The 18992-nt window shown below is 47.8% G+C and overlaps 1 protein-coding gene across 3 annotated transcripts in view; it reads right to left on the bottom strand.

The window, feature by feature from the left end:
- Positions 1 to 18992, bottom strand: part of LOC141131834 (cadherin-related family member 4-like) — a 259551-nt gene that overhangs the window by 61381 nt on the left and 179178 nt on the right. For all 3 annotated transcript variants that reach the window (XM_073619568.1, XM_073619569.1, XM_073619570.1), the window contains one exon: positions 2395 to 2540. In XM_073619568.1, coding sequence (XP_073475669.1) covers positions 2395 to 2540 — 146 coding nt within the window. The remainder of the gene's footprint in view (positions 1 to 2394; positions 2541 to 18992) is intronic.

Here is an 18992-nt window from a genome sequence, read left to right as displayed (position 1 = left end):
TTTCAGTTTGCTTGCGCCCCCCTGCCACCAGCCACCACTGATTTATATGTGCGTGCATATGTGCATTTATATATAAATATACGGTATATATATATATATATATATATATATATATATATATATATATAAATGTGTGTGTTTTTATATATATGTGTGTGTGTGTGTGTGTGTTTACATTTATGTATGCACATTTTAGGTATATGCTTTTAATCCTGACCCCCTATACCTGTACAATCGGAACCGATTTTTTAATTTTTTTTGCTTGTTCATAGTACCAGCAAAAAAATGCTGTTCCTCTGAAAAGCGATCCATGCTCAGATCACTTTTCAGAGGCATTTGACAGCTGGTAAAGAGGCAATATGTTGCCTACTGATGGCCTGTTTTAACCCCTTAAATGCATCATCACTATACTGAAACTGTATGCAATGCACACAGTTGCAGGGTGGTTGCAGTGCAGCCCCATTCACCTAGGGGTATACTTCAAGGGTGCCCTGACTGGAAAAAGATGAGAAACACTGACATAGAGGAACCCATCTCTCCATTTTCCTCCTGCGGCCGCTGAATGCCTGTGGGAGGGAGAGGAGGAGAAGCGGGGTGAATGGAGAAATCGGTTACTTTATATGCAGCCACCCACTTGTGACCGGGCCCTGATGTTCCACCATCAGGCTTGGAGTAAAGAGCCGGGGGTCAGGGGGGCCCTCCATGGTTTCTTTCATCCGGGCCCTGAAGGTTCTAGTTACGCCACTGATACAGATGTTGTAAGGAAAGAGATGTGACAGCAGAGGTGTACAGCTATGGGGAGCAGTGGTGGAGAAGGGGTGCAGAGGTGAGGAGTGGTGAAAGAAGCATGCCGATGTAAGCTATGGTGGAGAGGCGTGCAGAGTTGATCGGTGGTGGAAGAAAGGTGCAGGGGTTGCAATGTGAACAGCGATGAAAGAGGCGTACGAGAGATGCAGAGGTGAGAAAAGGATTGAAGAGATGAGCAGTAGTGGCTAATGACTGCATAGTGTACACAGGTGATCAGTGGTGGAAGAGGGGTGCAGAGATGAGAAGTGGTGGAAGAACGGTGCTGAGGTGAGCTGCAGTGGAGAGGGGTGCAGAGTTAAGCAGTTGTGGAAGAGAGATGCAGGGGTTTCAATGTGAGCAGTGGAGATCTGCCGCAAAAGCAGAGGTAAGCAGTGGATGTAAACAAAAAATTAAAAAATCTAAAAAATGGCTCGAGGACTTCAGTTGTGGAGAGGGTGGCAAAATACACCTTCGCCTAAGACAAAAATCCTTGCCCTGTTTGTCACTACTGTAGGTTTGAGGCAAATCTTGTAGGTTTGAGATTTGCTATCTTGGAAAATGTATGTGCAAATTCACTTGTAAAGCATGACCTTTGAACTTTGAACTATGGCCAGCAGGTTTGGAAGGGCAAAGAAAGGGGGCTTTTAAATAAGCCAACACCCTCACTATAAAGGGGAGGGGCAGAGCAGCAATAGTGTCAGTGTATAGGAAGCTGCTGCGGGGATAGGTGAGGGAGAGATTATAAACTGCATAAGGAGAAATTATGGTTAGTTAAGAAACTACTTTATTTCAGATTTCTAGCTCTTTGGGCAAGGACAGTATATAGACTGCAGTGGTCATGAGTCATGAGTATTTAAAGTGTGGCATAAAATATATGTTCATTGCATATTCCTGACCACTATGTTGTATGTTACATACTCATGGCCATTGCACTCTATATGTTATATAGTACAGTATATCCCTCACCCATGACCACTATACTCTGCCTGCTGTGCTGTATAGCAGTAACCCTATCCTTAGGGCCCATGTACAGGCCAGGTTTGCAAGATAACTGAAATGCATCACAGGTGATATCATTTGCTGCTCAGTGATTGCAGTATTCTAGTCTACATCTCTCCAAGGTAATACATAAAACAAGGCCTGTTAGTGGGCCCTGAGGACAGGGTTGATGACCACTGCTGTATAATATATACCACCTAATGAATGTCACATTCTTATGGTTACTGGGCTACGTACTGTAAGCTGGGCTGTACATGACATTCTCCTAACCACTGGACTCTGTACTCTTGGCTGTATATGAAGGGCCGTCTTTAAAATTGGACCCTGGGCAAACATTTTCTTGGGCCTGTCAGGTTTTTTCTGAACAATCAGTGCCACCTGCTACAGCTGGATATACCCAATCATATATGGAGGAAATTAAAAATTAGAAATGTAGTTCACACATGATGGGATGATCGAACTACTGCAGAATAATCATCTCACTGTTCAACTAAAAATTAAGTGTCATCCAATCTGGGAAGTTTATATGTGCCAATCTGTCATTTTTTTTATAGCAGTACTGTGCTTTTTGTTGTTTTCAGTTATATTTCACTTCTAATAGGGTTTTACCTTCATCTATGAAAAATCCAGGGTACCTTGTGAAAAATTCATAGTGCACAGTGTCTCCAATATCTCGGTCCGTTGCTTGTAACTTTATGACAACTGTTCCAGGAGCAAGATTTTCAGGGATTTTGATAGGCCTATTTGGCAAATTTCTAATATAATTTAATAAAGAAACAGATGAAATATAAATCATACAACATGAATGCAAATACATACTTATTCTTCTTTTACACATTTTTTATTTATTATATTATTTTGCAAAATAATTATTTTTTAATTTTAAAATCTGCATGTACAGTACTTTATTCATTATAATCTCTATGAGCTAGATATATGATAGAACATACTACATCTTCCACTACACATTCACATCAACACAAACCAGCACTAGGCACTTTTTTAGAACAAATGCGAGGCAGAACACAGTCTCATCAGTACAAATCACACCTACCCAAAACACAGAAATCAAATGTGCACAAACTATGTTAAATGTGGTAAATCTTTCTTTATATCCTTTAACTCAGCATGAAAGGGATGTGCTCTCACGTGGGCTCACTTTTTGCCCAGACGCTTGTCTGGACAAATTTGGAACCATTAAGGACATTCACCTTATTATAAGAAATATTTTGCTCAAAAGCTTATATGCTAAAAAGAAAACCACAAGAGGCCCTTGATAATTTGATATCACTCTTATGCCCCGTACACACGGTCGGACATTGATCGGACATTCCGACAACAAAATCCATGGATTTTTTCCGACGGATGTTGGCTCAACACACACACGGTCGGAATTTCCGACAACAAGCTCCGATCGCACATATTCTGTCGGAAAGTCCGACCGTGTGTACAGGGCATTAGAAGAGAATGACCCAGAAAACCTTATTGACTCAGCTGATTTAGAGACCTTATTGGTAGCAGTGGACAATATATCCACTGCCCCAAATACTAGCTTTAAACCCTTCTCTTAAAAAGAAGTCCAGCCTTTACCCCCCTCCAAGTCCTAACCATAATGCATCAACCTTCTTGAAGTTAGTAACTAGTGACATTAAGAAACTTCAAAATTCCCCTAATTTGGATCCTAATCTTAATGCTGATGAAGGGAGGGCCCTGAATGCCCTGGTGCATAACCATAACATTGTCATCAAACCCTCTGATAAGGGTGGCAATGTTGTGGTTATGGATAATGTCCAGTATGTCAAAATGTGTATCAAAATACTCACCAACCCTGAATGGTATCGCCCCATACCTAAATCAACCTTGGAAAAATGAATTAGGGATTTTTACTTTATGGTGGATGAATCATACTACCATAACGTTATCTCCAAGAATACATGGGAATTTGTTAGAAACAGCTTCCCTATTGTGGCCATTCTTTAGCCTACCCAAACTTCATGGGAATCAAACCAACCCCCCTGGCAGACCTATCATTTCTGAGTGTGGCAGTATAACAGAAAACTTGAGCCGTGTAGTGGACAATTATTTAAAACCTTTTGTAACGTGCATGTCATTCTATGTGCGTGAAACTATTCATTTACTACAAATCATTGATGACATCCATGTAGGTGAAAATACTCAACTTGTTGCTATAGATATCGAAGGACTCTATAGTGCAATTCCCCATGACAAAGGCCTTGCGGTAGTATGCAGTGTACTTTCTCAATGTATACAATATGAGACCCAATATAACAAGTTTATTCTGAGGGCTCTTGAATTTTTACTCCAACACAATGCTTTCTCTTTTGATGGCTCCCACTTCCTCCAAGTGCAGGGGCTGGCTATGGGGACATGTTGCATGCCCTCCTATGCCAACACTGTCCCTCTTGTTCACCTGTTGGAGCACACGCTGCGTGGAATAATGGACAGGGCACTTGAGGCAGTACAGAGGCAGGAAGAGGAAGATTTCCTTACCTCTCAAGGCCCCCTTTATCCAGACAGTGTTCCTGCATGCCCGCCGATCACACAGGAAGAGGATGAGGAGGTGGATTGTGTCAGCAAGGAGGTGGGGCCTAGCACTCAGCATCAGCAGCAGTCTTCAAGGGATCATTTACAGTCTGAAGAAACCCATGGACTTGTACGTGGCTGGGAGGAGGTGTCGTCCTTAGTGACCCAGAGGACTCTGGACCGAATGCCTCAGCAAACCTACGCTGCATTGCCTCCCTGATCCTGCAAAGCCTGCGGAAGGATCCTCGTATTCGTGGTTTCAAGAAGAGGGATCATTACTGGCTGGCAACCCTCCTTGATCCACGTTACAAGGGTAAGGTTGCGGACCTTAGCTTGCCGTTGTAGAGGGAGCAGAGGATGAAACATCTTCGGGAGGCCTTGCAGAAAGGTTTGTGCAACGCTTTTTCAGCCTGGGAGGTTACAATTTCCTGGTCCTCCTGCACAACGTGTTGCTGAGGCTTCGGTCAGTCACAGAAGGAGCGATGGAGAAGGTGGCTGTCTGACCGAAGCATTCAGACAATTTTTTAGTCCGCAGCCCCAAGGTATGATCGGTTCCAGCAACCATCGCCAGCGTTTGATTCACATGGTGCAGGAGTACCTAGGGGCAAGATCAGACTTGGACACCTTTCCCATCGAAAATCCTCTGGGTTACTGGGTCTTAAGGATGGATCACTGGCCAGAGCTTGCACAGTATGCAACTGAGCTACTGGCCTGTCCTGCATCCAGCGTTCTTTCGGAACACACATTCAGTGCTGCTGGAGGCTTTGTAACTGATCACAGGGTGCGCCTGTCCACCGAATCAGTCGATCGGCTGACCTTCATAAAAATGAATCAATCTTTGATCACCAGCTACCAAGCACCTGATGCTGATGTAACCGAATATTTTTTTTTTTTAATGTGAGATCCCTTCAAGACTGCCTATGCTGATGCTGAGTGACTATCCTGTTATGCTGAGTGACAATCCTCTTCCTCCTCAATGTTCATACTGATAGCTTGTAAGAACATTTTTGGTTCTGGGCACCACCACCAGTGGCTAAGGCCCAATTTTTCTGCCCCTGTTTTACAGGGGCGTGTAATTACAATTTTTGATGCAATACTTTGCAGTAGGTCTCATTCCTGTGCTCCAACTATAGCATCTGTGAGGGGTTGCAGTGTTGTGGCAATTTTTCTGCCCCTGTTTAACAGTGGCTTGTAATTACAATTTTTGATGCAATACTTTGCAGCAGGGCTCATTCCTGCGCTCCAACTAGAGTACCTGTGAGGGGTTGCAGTGTTGTGTTCAATATTCCCAGATTACTCCCCGGATTTGCAAAGGAGAAGAGCTGGCTTTCTGGACATTAAGCATAATTTACGGAACTATAATATCCCATACGCTCTACTATACCCAGCGCGACTGAGGATTGAGGCTTTTGGGAAAACTCTTTTTTTTTAATCTGTCAGAGGCGTCACGGACTGGCTTGAAGAGAACAGAAAGAACTTACAGAGATAAAATAGTATACGTGTAAAAGAAATCTCTTTTATACATAGGATGTTCCTTTTTGATTGTCTTTTTTTTTTGCAGCAGCAGCAGCAGGTGGGGATGGGAGGGAGAGGGGTGGAGTGAAGTAGTGAAGGATGAGAGTAACGTTAAGGTTGGTGATGGGGGTCTTATTGGCCTTCGGGGTGAGAGGGTTACAAGGGAAGGGGGGGGGAGAGAAGGGAAAACATACCTCCCCCCCTAAATTTCAAAAATAAAGAAGCAAACAAGGGCAAACAAGGGCAAGGGGAGAGCTTATTAGAGAGGAGGTCCTGGAGTCAGAAAGAAAGTATGTGTTAGAGCCATCCCCAGAAAATCGAGAAACTTGGGTAATGATGCAACAAGAATATAAAACGGAAGAAATTAGAAGAGCAGAAAATAGGAAAGCTTTCCAGAGGCAGAGGAACTTTGAGGAGGGGGAAAGAGTAGGTCGGACGCTGGCCTTGTTGGCCAGAACTAATTCACCCTCTTCAACAATTCCTATGATTAAGACAAATGAAGGAGAAATTTCATCAGATCCTCTGGTAGTTAATGGAATATTTACAGAATATTATAGCGAGTTATATAAGTCGCGACTCTACCCAGAATGGGGTGAGATGGTGAAGTTCCTGGAAGGTATTAAACTCCGGTATTGCTGGATGCAGACATGAATAGTCTGGATGCTCCAATAACACTGGAGGAACTCCGGCGAGCAATAGTGGAAATGCTGAACCAGAAGTCCCCAGGCCCCGATGGACTGCCCGCTGAAGTTTATAAACAGTATGGGGAGGTGTTGGCTCCCGAACTCCTGATAACATTGAACTGGTCAGCTACAACTGGTAGATTACCATCATCAATGTCTGAAGCCACAATTGTATTAATCCAGAAAGAGGGGAAGGACCAATTAGATACTTCATCATATAGACCAATCTCGTTGCTGGGTACTGATGTCAAGATTTTGACCAAAGTCCTGGCAACCAGGTTAAACAAATGTATCTCCTCTCTGATCCACCCAGATCAATCTGGGTTTATAAAGAACAGGTCCACTAGTAAAAACAGACCTATTTGAATCTCCAGACACCGGTAGTAAATGCAGGTTCCAGAGCTGTCCTGTCTTTGGATATTGCCAAGGCTTTTGACACTCTAGAATGGGGGTATTTATGGTGGGTAATGGAAAGATATGGGTTCGGCCCTCTATTTATAAATTGGCTTAAAATATTATACCATCAACCCAATGCTAGATTAAAAATAAATAATGTATATTCAGAACGGATCTCCCTGGAGAGGGGAACCAGGCAGGGGTGCCCGTTATCACCCCTGTTGTTCGCCCTAGCAATGGAGCCTTTTGCGGAGGTGGTAAGAAACGCAACCGGTCTGCAGGGTTATAGAAGAACAGGGGGTGAGGAAAGAATAGCGTTATACGCTGACAACGTTCTGTTATTTTTGGGGGACATGGGGCCATCATTAGTAAGGGCAATGCAGTTGGTGGAAGGATTTGGGAGGATCTCAGGGTTGATAGTCAACTGGGAGAAGTCTATGCTTCTCCCGATTGACTCGATTATAGGCTCTCTCCTGCAGGGGATCCCCTGCATTAGGGTGGTGGATAAGCTTAAATACTTAGGTATAGTCTTGGATAATAACCCAAGTCATTATATTAGGGACAATTTAGCCCCGCTATTAGATAAATTTAAAAGGAAAAAAGACGTCTGGAACCAACTCCCCCTATCGGTTGCAGTCCGTGTAAATCTGATTAAGATGATCTGGATGCCACAATTAATGTATATTTTACATAACTCGCCAGTTTGGATTGGGAGAGACTGGTTTGTAAAAATCAATGCCCTTTTCCGGGAGTTGATATGGAGGAAGGGTCAGGCCAGGATTAGCCTTCAAACCTTGCAACGCCCTACCAGGGAGGGGGGATTACTGGTTCCGCATCCATATAGGTATTTTTTGGCGGCCCAGCTGCAACATCTGGGTGGGTGTGAATGTGAGGGAGAGGCGAACTCTAACGTAGGAATTATGTTATCAGGTAAGCCGCACAAATCCTTAGCAGGGGCACTGGAAGCGGGGTCTTTAAGATGTGCACTCCCAACATACAAATTAGTTACCAAAGTCTGGCAATTAGTGAAGACTGAGATGGCATATAGGGGCTTCACGGAGTTGTCTCCATTATGGCAGAATTGGCAGCTGCAAGAATTACATTCTATAGGAATAAACAGGCTGTGGGAAAGGCTGGGCATAACCAGGCTGGCCGAGTTATTCGCAGGTAATATTCTAAAGTCTTTTGCGGACCTGCGACGGGAGTTTGGAATGCCAAAAGAAACATTTTATTTTTATCTCCAGATCAGGCGCGCTTTAGATAAACAATTTAAGACCAAGGCATTGGAATGGTGCAGTGCGGCGCTTCTTAATAAGGTGGTAAGGGTAACTAACCTTAAGGGCCTGATATCAGGAATTTATGATCAACTAACGGCCAGGGCGACGAACCTAGAACCACTCTCGCGCACCAGGGAGGCGTGGGAGGCTGATGTGGGGGAGCTGGGGGAAGATCAGTGGAAGAGAGTTTTGGGGCTTGGCCCACTGGTGTCCCTCTCTCCATCGCAGCGGGCTTCACACCTCCTGTTGGTGCACAGAGCCTACTATACCCCCAAGAGGCTGCACAGATTTGGTCGAAGACCAGATGACAAATGCCCTAGATGCTCAGAGACAGGCGATCTTATACACTTAATGTGGAGATGTCCGAAATTGGTCAGGTATTGGACTGAGATCCTAAATATTATAGAAACAAGGTTAAAAACGCTCGGGTAAATTAATTGGATTAGGATGAAATTAGTTGTGTTATGGGATATTAAAGGTTGTATTGGTGTAATCTTTTTATGTTATTTTGTTGTACTATGTATAATTTGAAAAAGCAAGAATAAAAAAGGATTTGATCTAAAAAAAGTTAGGTAACGTCCCTGTCCATGCCTGCTGGACCATGAGTCAGAGGTAATATGCACCTTACCGCTGACCGCCCTGTCCAGCAAGGCATGGACATTGCCTTCCACATGCCGGTAGAGAGCCGGAATCGCCTTCCGTGAAAAAAAGTGGCGTTTGGGAATCTGCCACTGAGGTACCGCACATTCCACAAACTCACGGAAGGGGGCAGAATCTACCAACTGAAAAGGCAGAAGTTGAAGTGGTAGCAATTTAGCCAAGCTAGCATTCAACTGCTGGGCATGTGGATGGCTGGGAGCGAACTTCTTTCGCCGGTGGAGCAACTGGGGTAGGGAAATCTGCCTGCTAGAATTGGACGTTGGTGTACCGATAGCAGATTGCCCGCAAGTACTTGGCAGTGGCACACCTAATTCTACACCTTCATTCCTCACAGTGCAAGTTTCTGAGAGGACTGAAGGTAGGGTTGGAGATCCCAGCTGATGAGGAGGAGCAAGGAAAGGTCCGCCTTGTTCTTTTGTGTGGGTCTTTTAGGTAGTGTTGCCAACGGGCTTCATAGGAGCTCAACATATGTCTGATTAAGCATGTGGTGCCCAAGCGCTTGATGTCTAGTCCATGCTTGATACGCTTCAGACATATGTTGCAAATAGCAATGGTGCGATCTGCTGCATACATCTCAAAAAAGGCCCACACCAAAGAACTTTTGGAATAACGCGCAGAGTCACCAGCGCCCTGCACTTGCGGAGCTCTGCGGTGTGATGCAGTCAGCTGGCTGCCCTTAAGCTGGCCCCTGGAGGGCATCCTGCCTCGTTGGAGATGTGCCTCCTCCTCCTTCTCTCTCCTATCAGGCACCCACATAGAGTCAGTGAGCTCATCATCCCCTCCCTCCTCGTCACTGGAGCAAACCTGGCAGTATGCTGCAGCTGGGGGAACATGACTGCCAGTTTGTTGTCCTTCTTGGGCAACCCCTCTCTCTGGGCTCACGTTACTGCCTTCCTCAAGCTGGGTACCATCATCGGAGCCTTCAAAACGCTGCGCATCCTCCTGCAGCATGTACCCGACACTGTGGTCGAACAGTTCGGGGGACTCCTCCGGTGGAGCTAGGGAAGGAGTAACTGATGATGACCTTGAGTCCAAAGAATAGGCCGCTTTGGCACCTGCATTGACAGCCAAGGTAGCCTGGGTGACAGAGGATGAGGAGGATGAGGATGGCTTGGTCATCCACTCTACCAACTCTTCAGCATGTTGTGGCTCAACATGGCCAGCTGCCGAGAAAAAGGACAAGCATGCCCCACGGCCATGTGCTGATGAGGATGCACCGTGTCCACGACCAGCACTGTTGCCTCTAGGCACAGAGCTTGCTTGCCCTCTTTTATTGGCCTGTGACTGTCTGCCTCTCCTTGTTGGCCTTCCAGACATAATGTCTTTGATGTATTAGAATAGGTACACAAGGAATGGCCTGCAGTGAGCTGTAGCTGCACAAAGCTGGGATGTATATATATACTGATTATACTTCAGCTAGCTGAATCCCCTTTCTGCCTGTGGTATTATTAGAAAGAGAACACCAGCAATTGTCTGCAGTTAGCTTTAGTTGCACACTGTGCACAGGATACAGTACACTGACTGAAAATATTGCAGTTGCCTGCCTGAGGTATTATTAGAAAGAGAACACCAGCAATTGTCTGCAGTTAGCTTTAGTTGCACACTGCGCACAGGATACAGTACACTGACTGAAAATACTGCAGCTGCCTGCCTGTGGTATTATTAGGAAGAGAACACCAGCAATTGTCTGCAGTTAGCTTTAGTTGCACACTGTGCACAGAATATAGTACACTGACTGAAAATACTGCAGCTGCCTGCCTGGGGTATTATTAGAAAGAGAACACCAGCAACTGTCTGCAGTTAGCTTTAGTTGCACACTGCACAGGATACAGTACACTGACTGAAAATACTGCAGCTGCCTGCCTGAGGTATTAATAGAAAGAGAACACCAGCAATTGTCTGCAGTTAGCTTTAGTTGCACACTGCGCACAGGATACAGTACATTGACTGAAAATACTGCAGCTGCCTGCCTGAGGTATTATTAGAAAGAGAACACCAGCAATTGTCTGCAGTTAGCTTTAGTTGCACACTGCGCACAAGATACAGTACACTGACTGAAAATACTGCAGATGCCTGCCTGAGGTATTATTAGAAAGAGAACACCAGCAATTGTCTGCAGTTAGCTTTAGTTGCACACTGCGCACAGGATACAGTACACTGACTGAAAATACTGCAGATGCCTGCCTGAGGTATTAATAGAGAGAGAACACCAGCAATTGTCTGCAGTTAGCTTTAGTTGCACACTGTGCACAGGATACAGTACACTGACTGAAAATACTGCAGCTGTCTGCCTGAGGTATTATTAGAAAGAGAACACCAGCAATTGTCTGCAGTTAGTTTTAGTTGCACACTGTGCACAGGATACAGTACAGTACACTGACTGAAAATACTGCAGCTGCCTGCAAGTATATTAGGAAGAGAATAACAGGAACGGATCTAGCTAAACTGAATACAGAGTATATATATGTATATATATATATATATATATATATATATATATATATATATATATATATATATATATATATATATATATATATATATATACACAACACCTGGGATGCATATATATACACAATACACTGACTGAAAATACTGCAGCTGCCTGCCTGAGGTATTATTAGAAAGAGAACACCAGCAATTGTCTGCAGTTAGCTTTAGTTGCACACTGCACAGGATACAGTACACTGGCTGAAAATACTGCAGCTGCCTGCCTGTAAGTATATTAGGAAGAGAATAACAGGAACAGATCTAGCTAAACTGAATATATATATACAGTCAGGTCCATAAATACTGGGACATCGACACAATTCTAATCTTTTTTGCTCTATATACCACCACAATGGATTTAAAACAAAACGAACAAGATGTGCTTTAGGGTATTTACATCCAAATCAGGTGAACGGTGTGGGAATTACAACAGTTTGTATATGTGCCTCCCACTTTTTAAGGGACCAAAAGTAATGGGACAGATTTACAATCCATCAAACTTTCACTTTTTAATACTTGGTTGCAAATCCTTTGCAGTCAATTACAGCCTGAAGTCTGGAACGCATAGACATCACCAGATGCTGTGTTTCATCCCTTATGATGCTCTGCCAGACCTCTGCTGCGACTGTCTTCAGTTCCTGCTTGTTCTTGGGGCATTTTCCCTTCAGTTTTGTCTTCAGCAAGTGAAATGCACGCTCAATCAGATTCAGGTCAGGTGATTGACTTGGCCATTGCATAACATTTCACTTCTTTCCCTTAAAAAACTCTTTCGCAGTATGCTTTGGGTCATTGTCCATCTGCACTGTGAAGCACCGTCCAATGAGTTCTGAAGCATTTTGCTGAATATGAGCAGAAAATATTGCCCGAAACACTTCAGAATTCATCCTGCTGCTTTTGTCAGCAGTCACATAATCAATAAATACAAGAGAACCAGTTCCCTTGGCAGCCATACATGCCCACGCCATGACACTACCACCACCATGCTTCACTGATATGGTGGTATGCTTTGGATCGTGAGCAGTTCCTTTCCTTCTCCACACTCTTCTCTTCCCATCACTCTGGTACAAGTTGATCTGGGTCTCATCTGTCCATAGGATGTTGTTCCAGAACTGTAAAGGCTTTTTTAGATGTTTGGCAAACTCTAATCTGGCCTTCCTGTTTTTGAGTCTCACCAATGGTTTACATCTTGTGGTGAACCCTCTGTATTCACTCTGGTGAAGTCTTCTCTTGATTGTTGACTTTGACACATATACACCTACCTCCTGGAGAGTGTTCTTGATCTGGCCAACTGTTGTGAAGGATGTTTTCTTCACCAGGGAAAGAATTCTTCGGTCATCCACCACAGTTGTTTTCCGTGGTCTTCCAGGTCTTTTGGCGTTGCTGAGCTCACCGGTGCATTTTTTTTTTTAAGGATGTTCCAAACAGTTGATTTGGCCACACCTAATGTATTTGCTATCTCTCTGATGGGTTTGTTTTGTTTTTTAACCCTAATGATGGCTGGCTTCACTGATAGCGACATCTCTTCGGATCTCATATTGAGAGTTGACAGCAACAGATTCCAAATGCAAATGGCACACTTGAAATGAACTCTGGACCTTTTATCTGCTCCTTGTAAATGGGATAATGAGAGAATAACACACCTGGCCATGGAACAGCTGAGCAGCCAATTGTCCCATTACTTTTGGTCCCTTAAAAAGTGGGAGGCACATATACAAATTGTTTTAATTCCTACACTGTGCACCTGATTTTGATGTAAATACCCTCAAGTTAAAGCTGAAAGTCTACAGTTAAAGCACATCTTGTTCGTTTCATTTCAAATCTATTGTGGTGGTGTATAGAAAGAAAAAGATTAGAATTGTGTCGATGTCCCAATATTTATGGACCTCATGGAGATGATCAGAGACTGCAGACATAATACAGGAGATGATCAGAGACTGCAGATATAGTACAGGAGATGGTCAGAGACTGCAGACATGGTACAGGAGATGGCCAGGGACTGCAGACATAGTACAGGAGATGATCAGAGACTGCAGACATAGTACAGATATGGTCAGAGACTGCAGACATAGTACAGGAGATGGCCAGAGATTGCAGACATACTACAGAAGATGATCAGAGACTGCAGACATAGTACAGTAGATGGTCGGAGACTGCAGATATAATACAGGAGATGGCCAGAGACTGCAGTTCCTATGGATGTTAGTAGATAATGGCCGATCGGCCCTCTCACCTGACCCAGCGATACAGCAACGGTTCCTCTGATCAGGAGTCTGCTCACTCTGAATTGCCTGTGGTGACTCCGCTGGGTAGCACCCAGATCTGTATTCCTGCAATGACTCCATTCCTTTCTCCGCCAGGGACGGCTCTAGGTTGTGTGGCTTTCCCTCTCGTGGCGCAGGGCAGCGGGGTTCTTGCTCTGATGGTGTTCTCTCAGCACTGTTCTCTCCCTCTGGGTGTACTTCCCCGAAAGCTTTCCCAGGCTCCTGTCTCTCTCTCTCCCATTCAGCTGAGCATGCTGTGTGGGCTGCAGTTTCCGTGTTACAGTGGGGCTGCCAGTCCTCGGGACTATATGTCCCACAATCCTCTTCTCTGCTCCTTTTTCTATTTTCCTGGGCATATGAAGGCGGGGGAAGATACATAGTGGGCAGCTGTGCTGGCAAGCACCGCTCACTAGTACAGCAGCGCGTGCGAGAGGGAGAGGGAGGGGGAGAGGGAGGGGGGAAAGAAGAGCCCGCAGCTGCATAGGGTTGGGGTCACCCCCTTCCACCAACTATAGTCGCCCCTCAGTACAGACCCCCCTCCACTAAATATAGACCCCCCTCCATCAGTGCAGAACCCGCACTAAGTATAAACCCCTCCCTCAGTACAGACCTTACTCAGTACAGACCCCCCCCAGGAAAACCACCCTCCATTAGTACAGACCCCCCAGGACAGATCTCCCCCTCCATTAGTACAGACCCCCACAGGACAAACCACACCTCCATTAGTACAGACCCCCATTAGTACAGACCCTCCCAAGACAGACCCCCCCCATTAGTACAGACCCCCCTCAATTAGTACAGACACCCCTCCATTAGTATAGACCCCCCAGGACAGACCCCCCTCCATTAGTACAGACCCCCAGGACAGACCCTCCCTTCATTAGTAATGACCCCCCAGGACAGACCCCCCAAGACAGACCCCTCCTCCATTAGTACAGACCCCCCAGGACAGACCCCCCTCCATTAGTAATAACCCCCCAGGACAGACCCCCCCTTTATTAGTACAGACCCCCCTCCATTAGTACAGACCCCCCAGGACAGACCCCCCTCCATTAATACAGCCCCCCCAGGACAGACCCCCCCATTAATACAGACCCCCCAGGACAGAGCCCCCCCTCCATTAGTACAGACCCCCTCCATTAGTATAGACCCCCAGGACAGACTCCCCTTCATTACTACAGACCCCCAGGACAGGCCCCCCATTAGTATAGACCCCCCGGACAGAGCCCCCCTCCATTAGTATAGACCCCCCAGGACAGACCCCCCTACATTAGTAATGACCCCCCAGGACAGACCCCCCTCCATTAGTACAGACCCCCCAGGACAGACCCCCCTCCATTAGTAATGACCCCCCAGGACAGACCCCCCTCCATTAGTAATGACCCCAGGACAGACCCCCCTTCATTATTACAGACCCCCCAGGACAGAGCCCCCCCATTATTACAGACCCCCAGGACAGAGCCCCCCTCCATTAGCACAGACCCCCCTCCATTAGTAATGACCCCAGGACAGACCCCCCTTCATAATTACAGACCCCCCAGGACAGACCCCCCCATTAGTACAGACCCCCTAGGACAGACCCCCCTCCATTAGTAATGACCCCCCAGGACAGACCCCCCTCCATTAGTACAGACCCCCCTCCATTAGTACAGACCCCAAGGACAGACCCTCCCTTCATTAGTAATGACCCCCCAGGACAGACCCCCCGAGACAGACCCCTCCACCATTAGTACAGACCCCCCAGGACAGACCCCCCTCCATTAGTAATAACCCCCCAGGACAGACCCCCCCTTTATTAGTACAGACCCCCAGGAGAGACCCCCCTCCATTACTACAGCCCCCCCAGGACAGACCCCCCCATTAATACAGACCCCCCAGGACAGAGCCCCCCTCCATTAGTACAGACCCCCTCCATTAGTATAGACCCCCAGGACAGACTCCCCTTCATTACTACAGACCCCTCCAGGACAGGCCCCCCCATTAGTATAGACCCCCCGGACAGAGCCCCCCTCCATTAGTATAGACCCCCCAGGACAGACCCCCCTACATTAGTAATGACCCCCCAGGACAGACCCCCCTCCATTAGTACAGACCCCCCAGGACAGACCCCCCTCCATTAGTAATGACCCCCCAGGATAGACCCCCCTCCATTAGTAATGACCCCAGGACAGACCCCCCTTCATTATTACAGACCCCCCTGGACAGACCCCCCCCATTATTACAGACCCCCCGGGACAGAGCCCCCCTCCATTAGCACAGACCCCCCTCCATTAGTAATGACCCCAGGACAGACCCCCCTTCATTATTACAGACCCCCCAGGACAGACCCCTCCATTAGTACAGACCCCCTAGGACAGACCCCCCTCCATTAGTAATGACCCCCCAGGACAGACCCCCCTCCATTAGTACAGACCCCCCTCCATTAGTAATGACCCCCAGGACAGAACCCCTTCATTACTACAGACCCCCAGGACAGACCCCCCATTAGTACAGACCCCCAGGACAGAGCCCCCCTCCATTAGCACAGACCCCCCTCCCTTAGTATAGACCCCCAGGACAGACCCCCCTCCATTAGTAATGACCTCCCAGGACAGACCCCCCCTCCATTAATACAGACCCCCCTCCATTAGTAATGACCCCCCAGGACAGACCCCCCTCCATTAGTAATGACCCCCCAGGACAGACCCCCCTCCATTAGTACAGACCCCCTCCATTAGTAATCACCCCCCAGGACAGACCCCCCTCCATTAGTACAGACCCCCAGGACAGACCCCCCTCCATTAGTAATGACCCCCCAGGACAGACCCCCCTCCATTAGTACAGACCCCCCTGCATTAGTACAGACCCCCCAGGACAGACCCCCCTCCATTACTACAGACCCCCAGGACAGACCCCCATTAGTACAGACCCCCCAGGACAGACCCCCCCATTAGTATAGACCCCCCTCCATTAGTATAGACCCCCAGGACAGACCCCCCTCCATTAGTAATGACCCCCCAGGACAGACCCCCCTCCATTAGTAATGACCCCCCCAGGACAGACCCCCCTCCATTAGTAATGACCCCCCAGGACAGACCCCCTCCATTAGTACAGACCCCCCTCCATTAGTAATGACCCCCAGGACAGATCCCCCTTCATTACTACAGACCCCCCAGGACAGACCCCCCATTAGCACAGACCCCCAGGACAGAGCCCCCCTCCATTAGCACAGACCCCCCCTCCATTAGTATAAACCCCCCAGGACAGACCCCCCTCCATTAGTAATGACCCCCAGGACAGACCCCCCTCCATTAATACAGACCCCCCTCCATTAGTAATGACCCCCCAGGACAGACCCCCCTCCATTAGTAATGACCCCCCAGGACAGACCCCCCTCCATTAGTACAGACCCCCCAGGACAGACCCCCTCCATTAGTACAGACCCCCAGAACAGACCCCCCTCCATTAGTAATAACCCCCCAGGACAGACCCCCCAAGACAGACCCCTCCTCCATTAGTACAGACCCCCCAGGACAGACCCCCCTCCATTAGTACAAACCCCCAGAACAGACCCCCCTCCATTAGTAATAACCCCCCAGGACAGACCCCCCCAAGACAGACCCCTCCTCCATTAGTACAGACTCCCCAGGACAGACCCCCCTCCATTAGTAATGACCCCCCAGGACAGACCCCCCTCCATTAGTACAGACCCCCCTCCATTAGTACAGACCCCCCAGGACAGACCCCCCTCCATTACTACAGACCCCCAGGACAGACCCCCCCATTAGTACAGACCCCCCAGGACAGACCCCCCATTAGTATAGACCCCCAGGACAGAGCCCCCCTCCATTAGTATAGACCCCCAGGACAGACCCCCCTCCATTAGTAATGACCCCCCAGGACAGACCCCCCTCCATTAGTACAGACCTCCCAGGACAGACCCCCCTCCATTAGTAATGACCCCCCAGGACAGACCCCCCTCCATTAGTACAGACCCCCCTCCATTAGTACAGACCCCCCAGGACAGACCCCCCTCCATTACTACAGACCCCCAGGACAGACCCCCCCATTAGTACAGACCCCCCAGGACAGACCCCCCATTAGTATAGACCCCCAGGACAGAGCCCCCCTCCATTAGTATAGACCCCCAGGACAGACCCCCCTCCATTAGTAATGACCCCCCAGGACAGACCCCCCTCCATTAGTACAGACCCCCCAGGACAGACCCCCCTCCATTAGTAATGACCCCCCAGGACAGACCCCCCTCCATTAGTACAGACCCCCCTCCATTAGTAATGACCCCCAGGACAGACCCCCCTTCATTACTACAGACCCCCCAGGACAGACCCCCCATTAGCACAGACCCCCCAGGACAGAGCCCCCTCTCCATTAGCACAGACCACCCTCCATTAGTATAGACCCCCCAGGACAGACCCCCCTCCATTAGTAATGACCCCCCAGGACAGACCCCCCTCCATTAGTAATGACCCCCCAGGACAGACCCCCCTCCATTAGTAAAGACCCCCCAGGACAGACCCCCCTCCTCCATTAGTACAGACCCCCCTCCATTAGGGTACGGTACATAAAAACACCCGGCGGCAGCTGGAGAGGAGAGGACAGTGTGCAGCTGTGCCGCCCGGGTGGAGAACAGAGCAGTTCACAGCAGGCAGGAGTGAGGGACACAGAGAGGAGGAGAATGTGTCAGGCACGGACTGCCCCCCCCACACGACATCACTGCGCGGCTGGTCTCTCTCCACACAGAGACCAGCCACTCTGCCTCCATTATCATCTCCGGGACGGCTGGCTGTTCTCCTTCTCTGACAGAAGGAGGGAGGGGCTTGAGCAGTTAACACAGTGGCGCCTTTCTTCTTAGAACACCGGCGGAGAGGCGCCGCTGGACACAAACAAGAGGAGGAGGAGGGAAGAGAGCACTCTGGTGCTTCAGCGCCCCCACCTCTCTGGCGCTCAGATGCACTGCACCCCGTGCACCCTGTCGGGGATCGGCCCTGCCCCACATTTCTTCATATTTTTCAGTGTAGAAATCCCCCCTTTTTTCCCTTCTTTATTTCATTATTGTATTCTTCGACATCACCCCTGTGTACTCAACTGGTATCTCCTTGATCTTCATCTTGTCTCTTATATCCTTCTTTTTTTTGCCCCCCCCCCCCTTTTTTTTCTTCCACCAGACCTTCCTTGGCCCTGGTTTCTAAGTTTACAATCTTTATCCACCATTGCAATTTATATACCCGTATTTATCGGCGTATAACATGCACTTTTTCCCCCTTAAAATCAGGGGGAAATCGTGGGTGCGTGTTATATGCCGATCCCCACAAATTGTGATCTATCGGAGCGATCACCATGATCGCCGCCGACATTCACATAGCGTGTAGTTTTAAATATGG

This window comes from Aquarana catesbeiana, linkage group LG03, assembly GCF_042186555.1.
Source record: "Aquarana catesbeiana isolate 2022-GZ linkage group LG03, ASM4218655v1, whole genome shotgun sequence".
Classification (NCBI taxonomy): Eukaryota; Metazoa; Chordata; class Amphibia; order Anura; family Ranidae; genus Aquarana; species Aquarana catesbeiana.
Note: the sequence above shows the minus strand (reverse complement) of the source record. Positions and strands in the feature narration are given on the sequence as shown.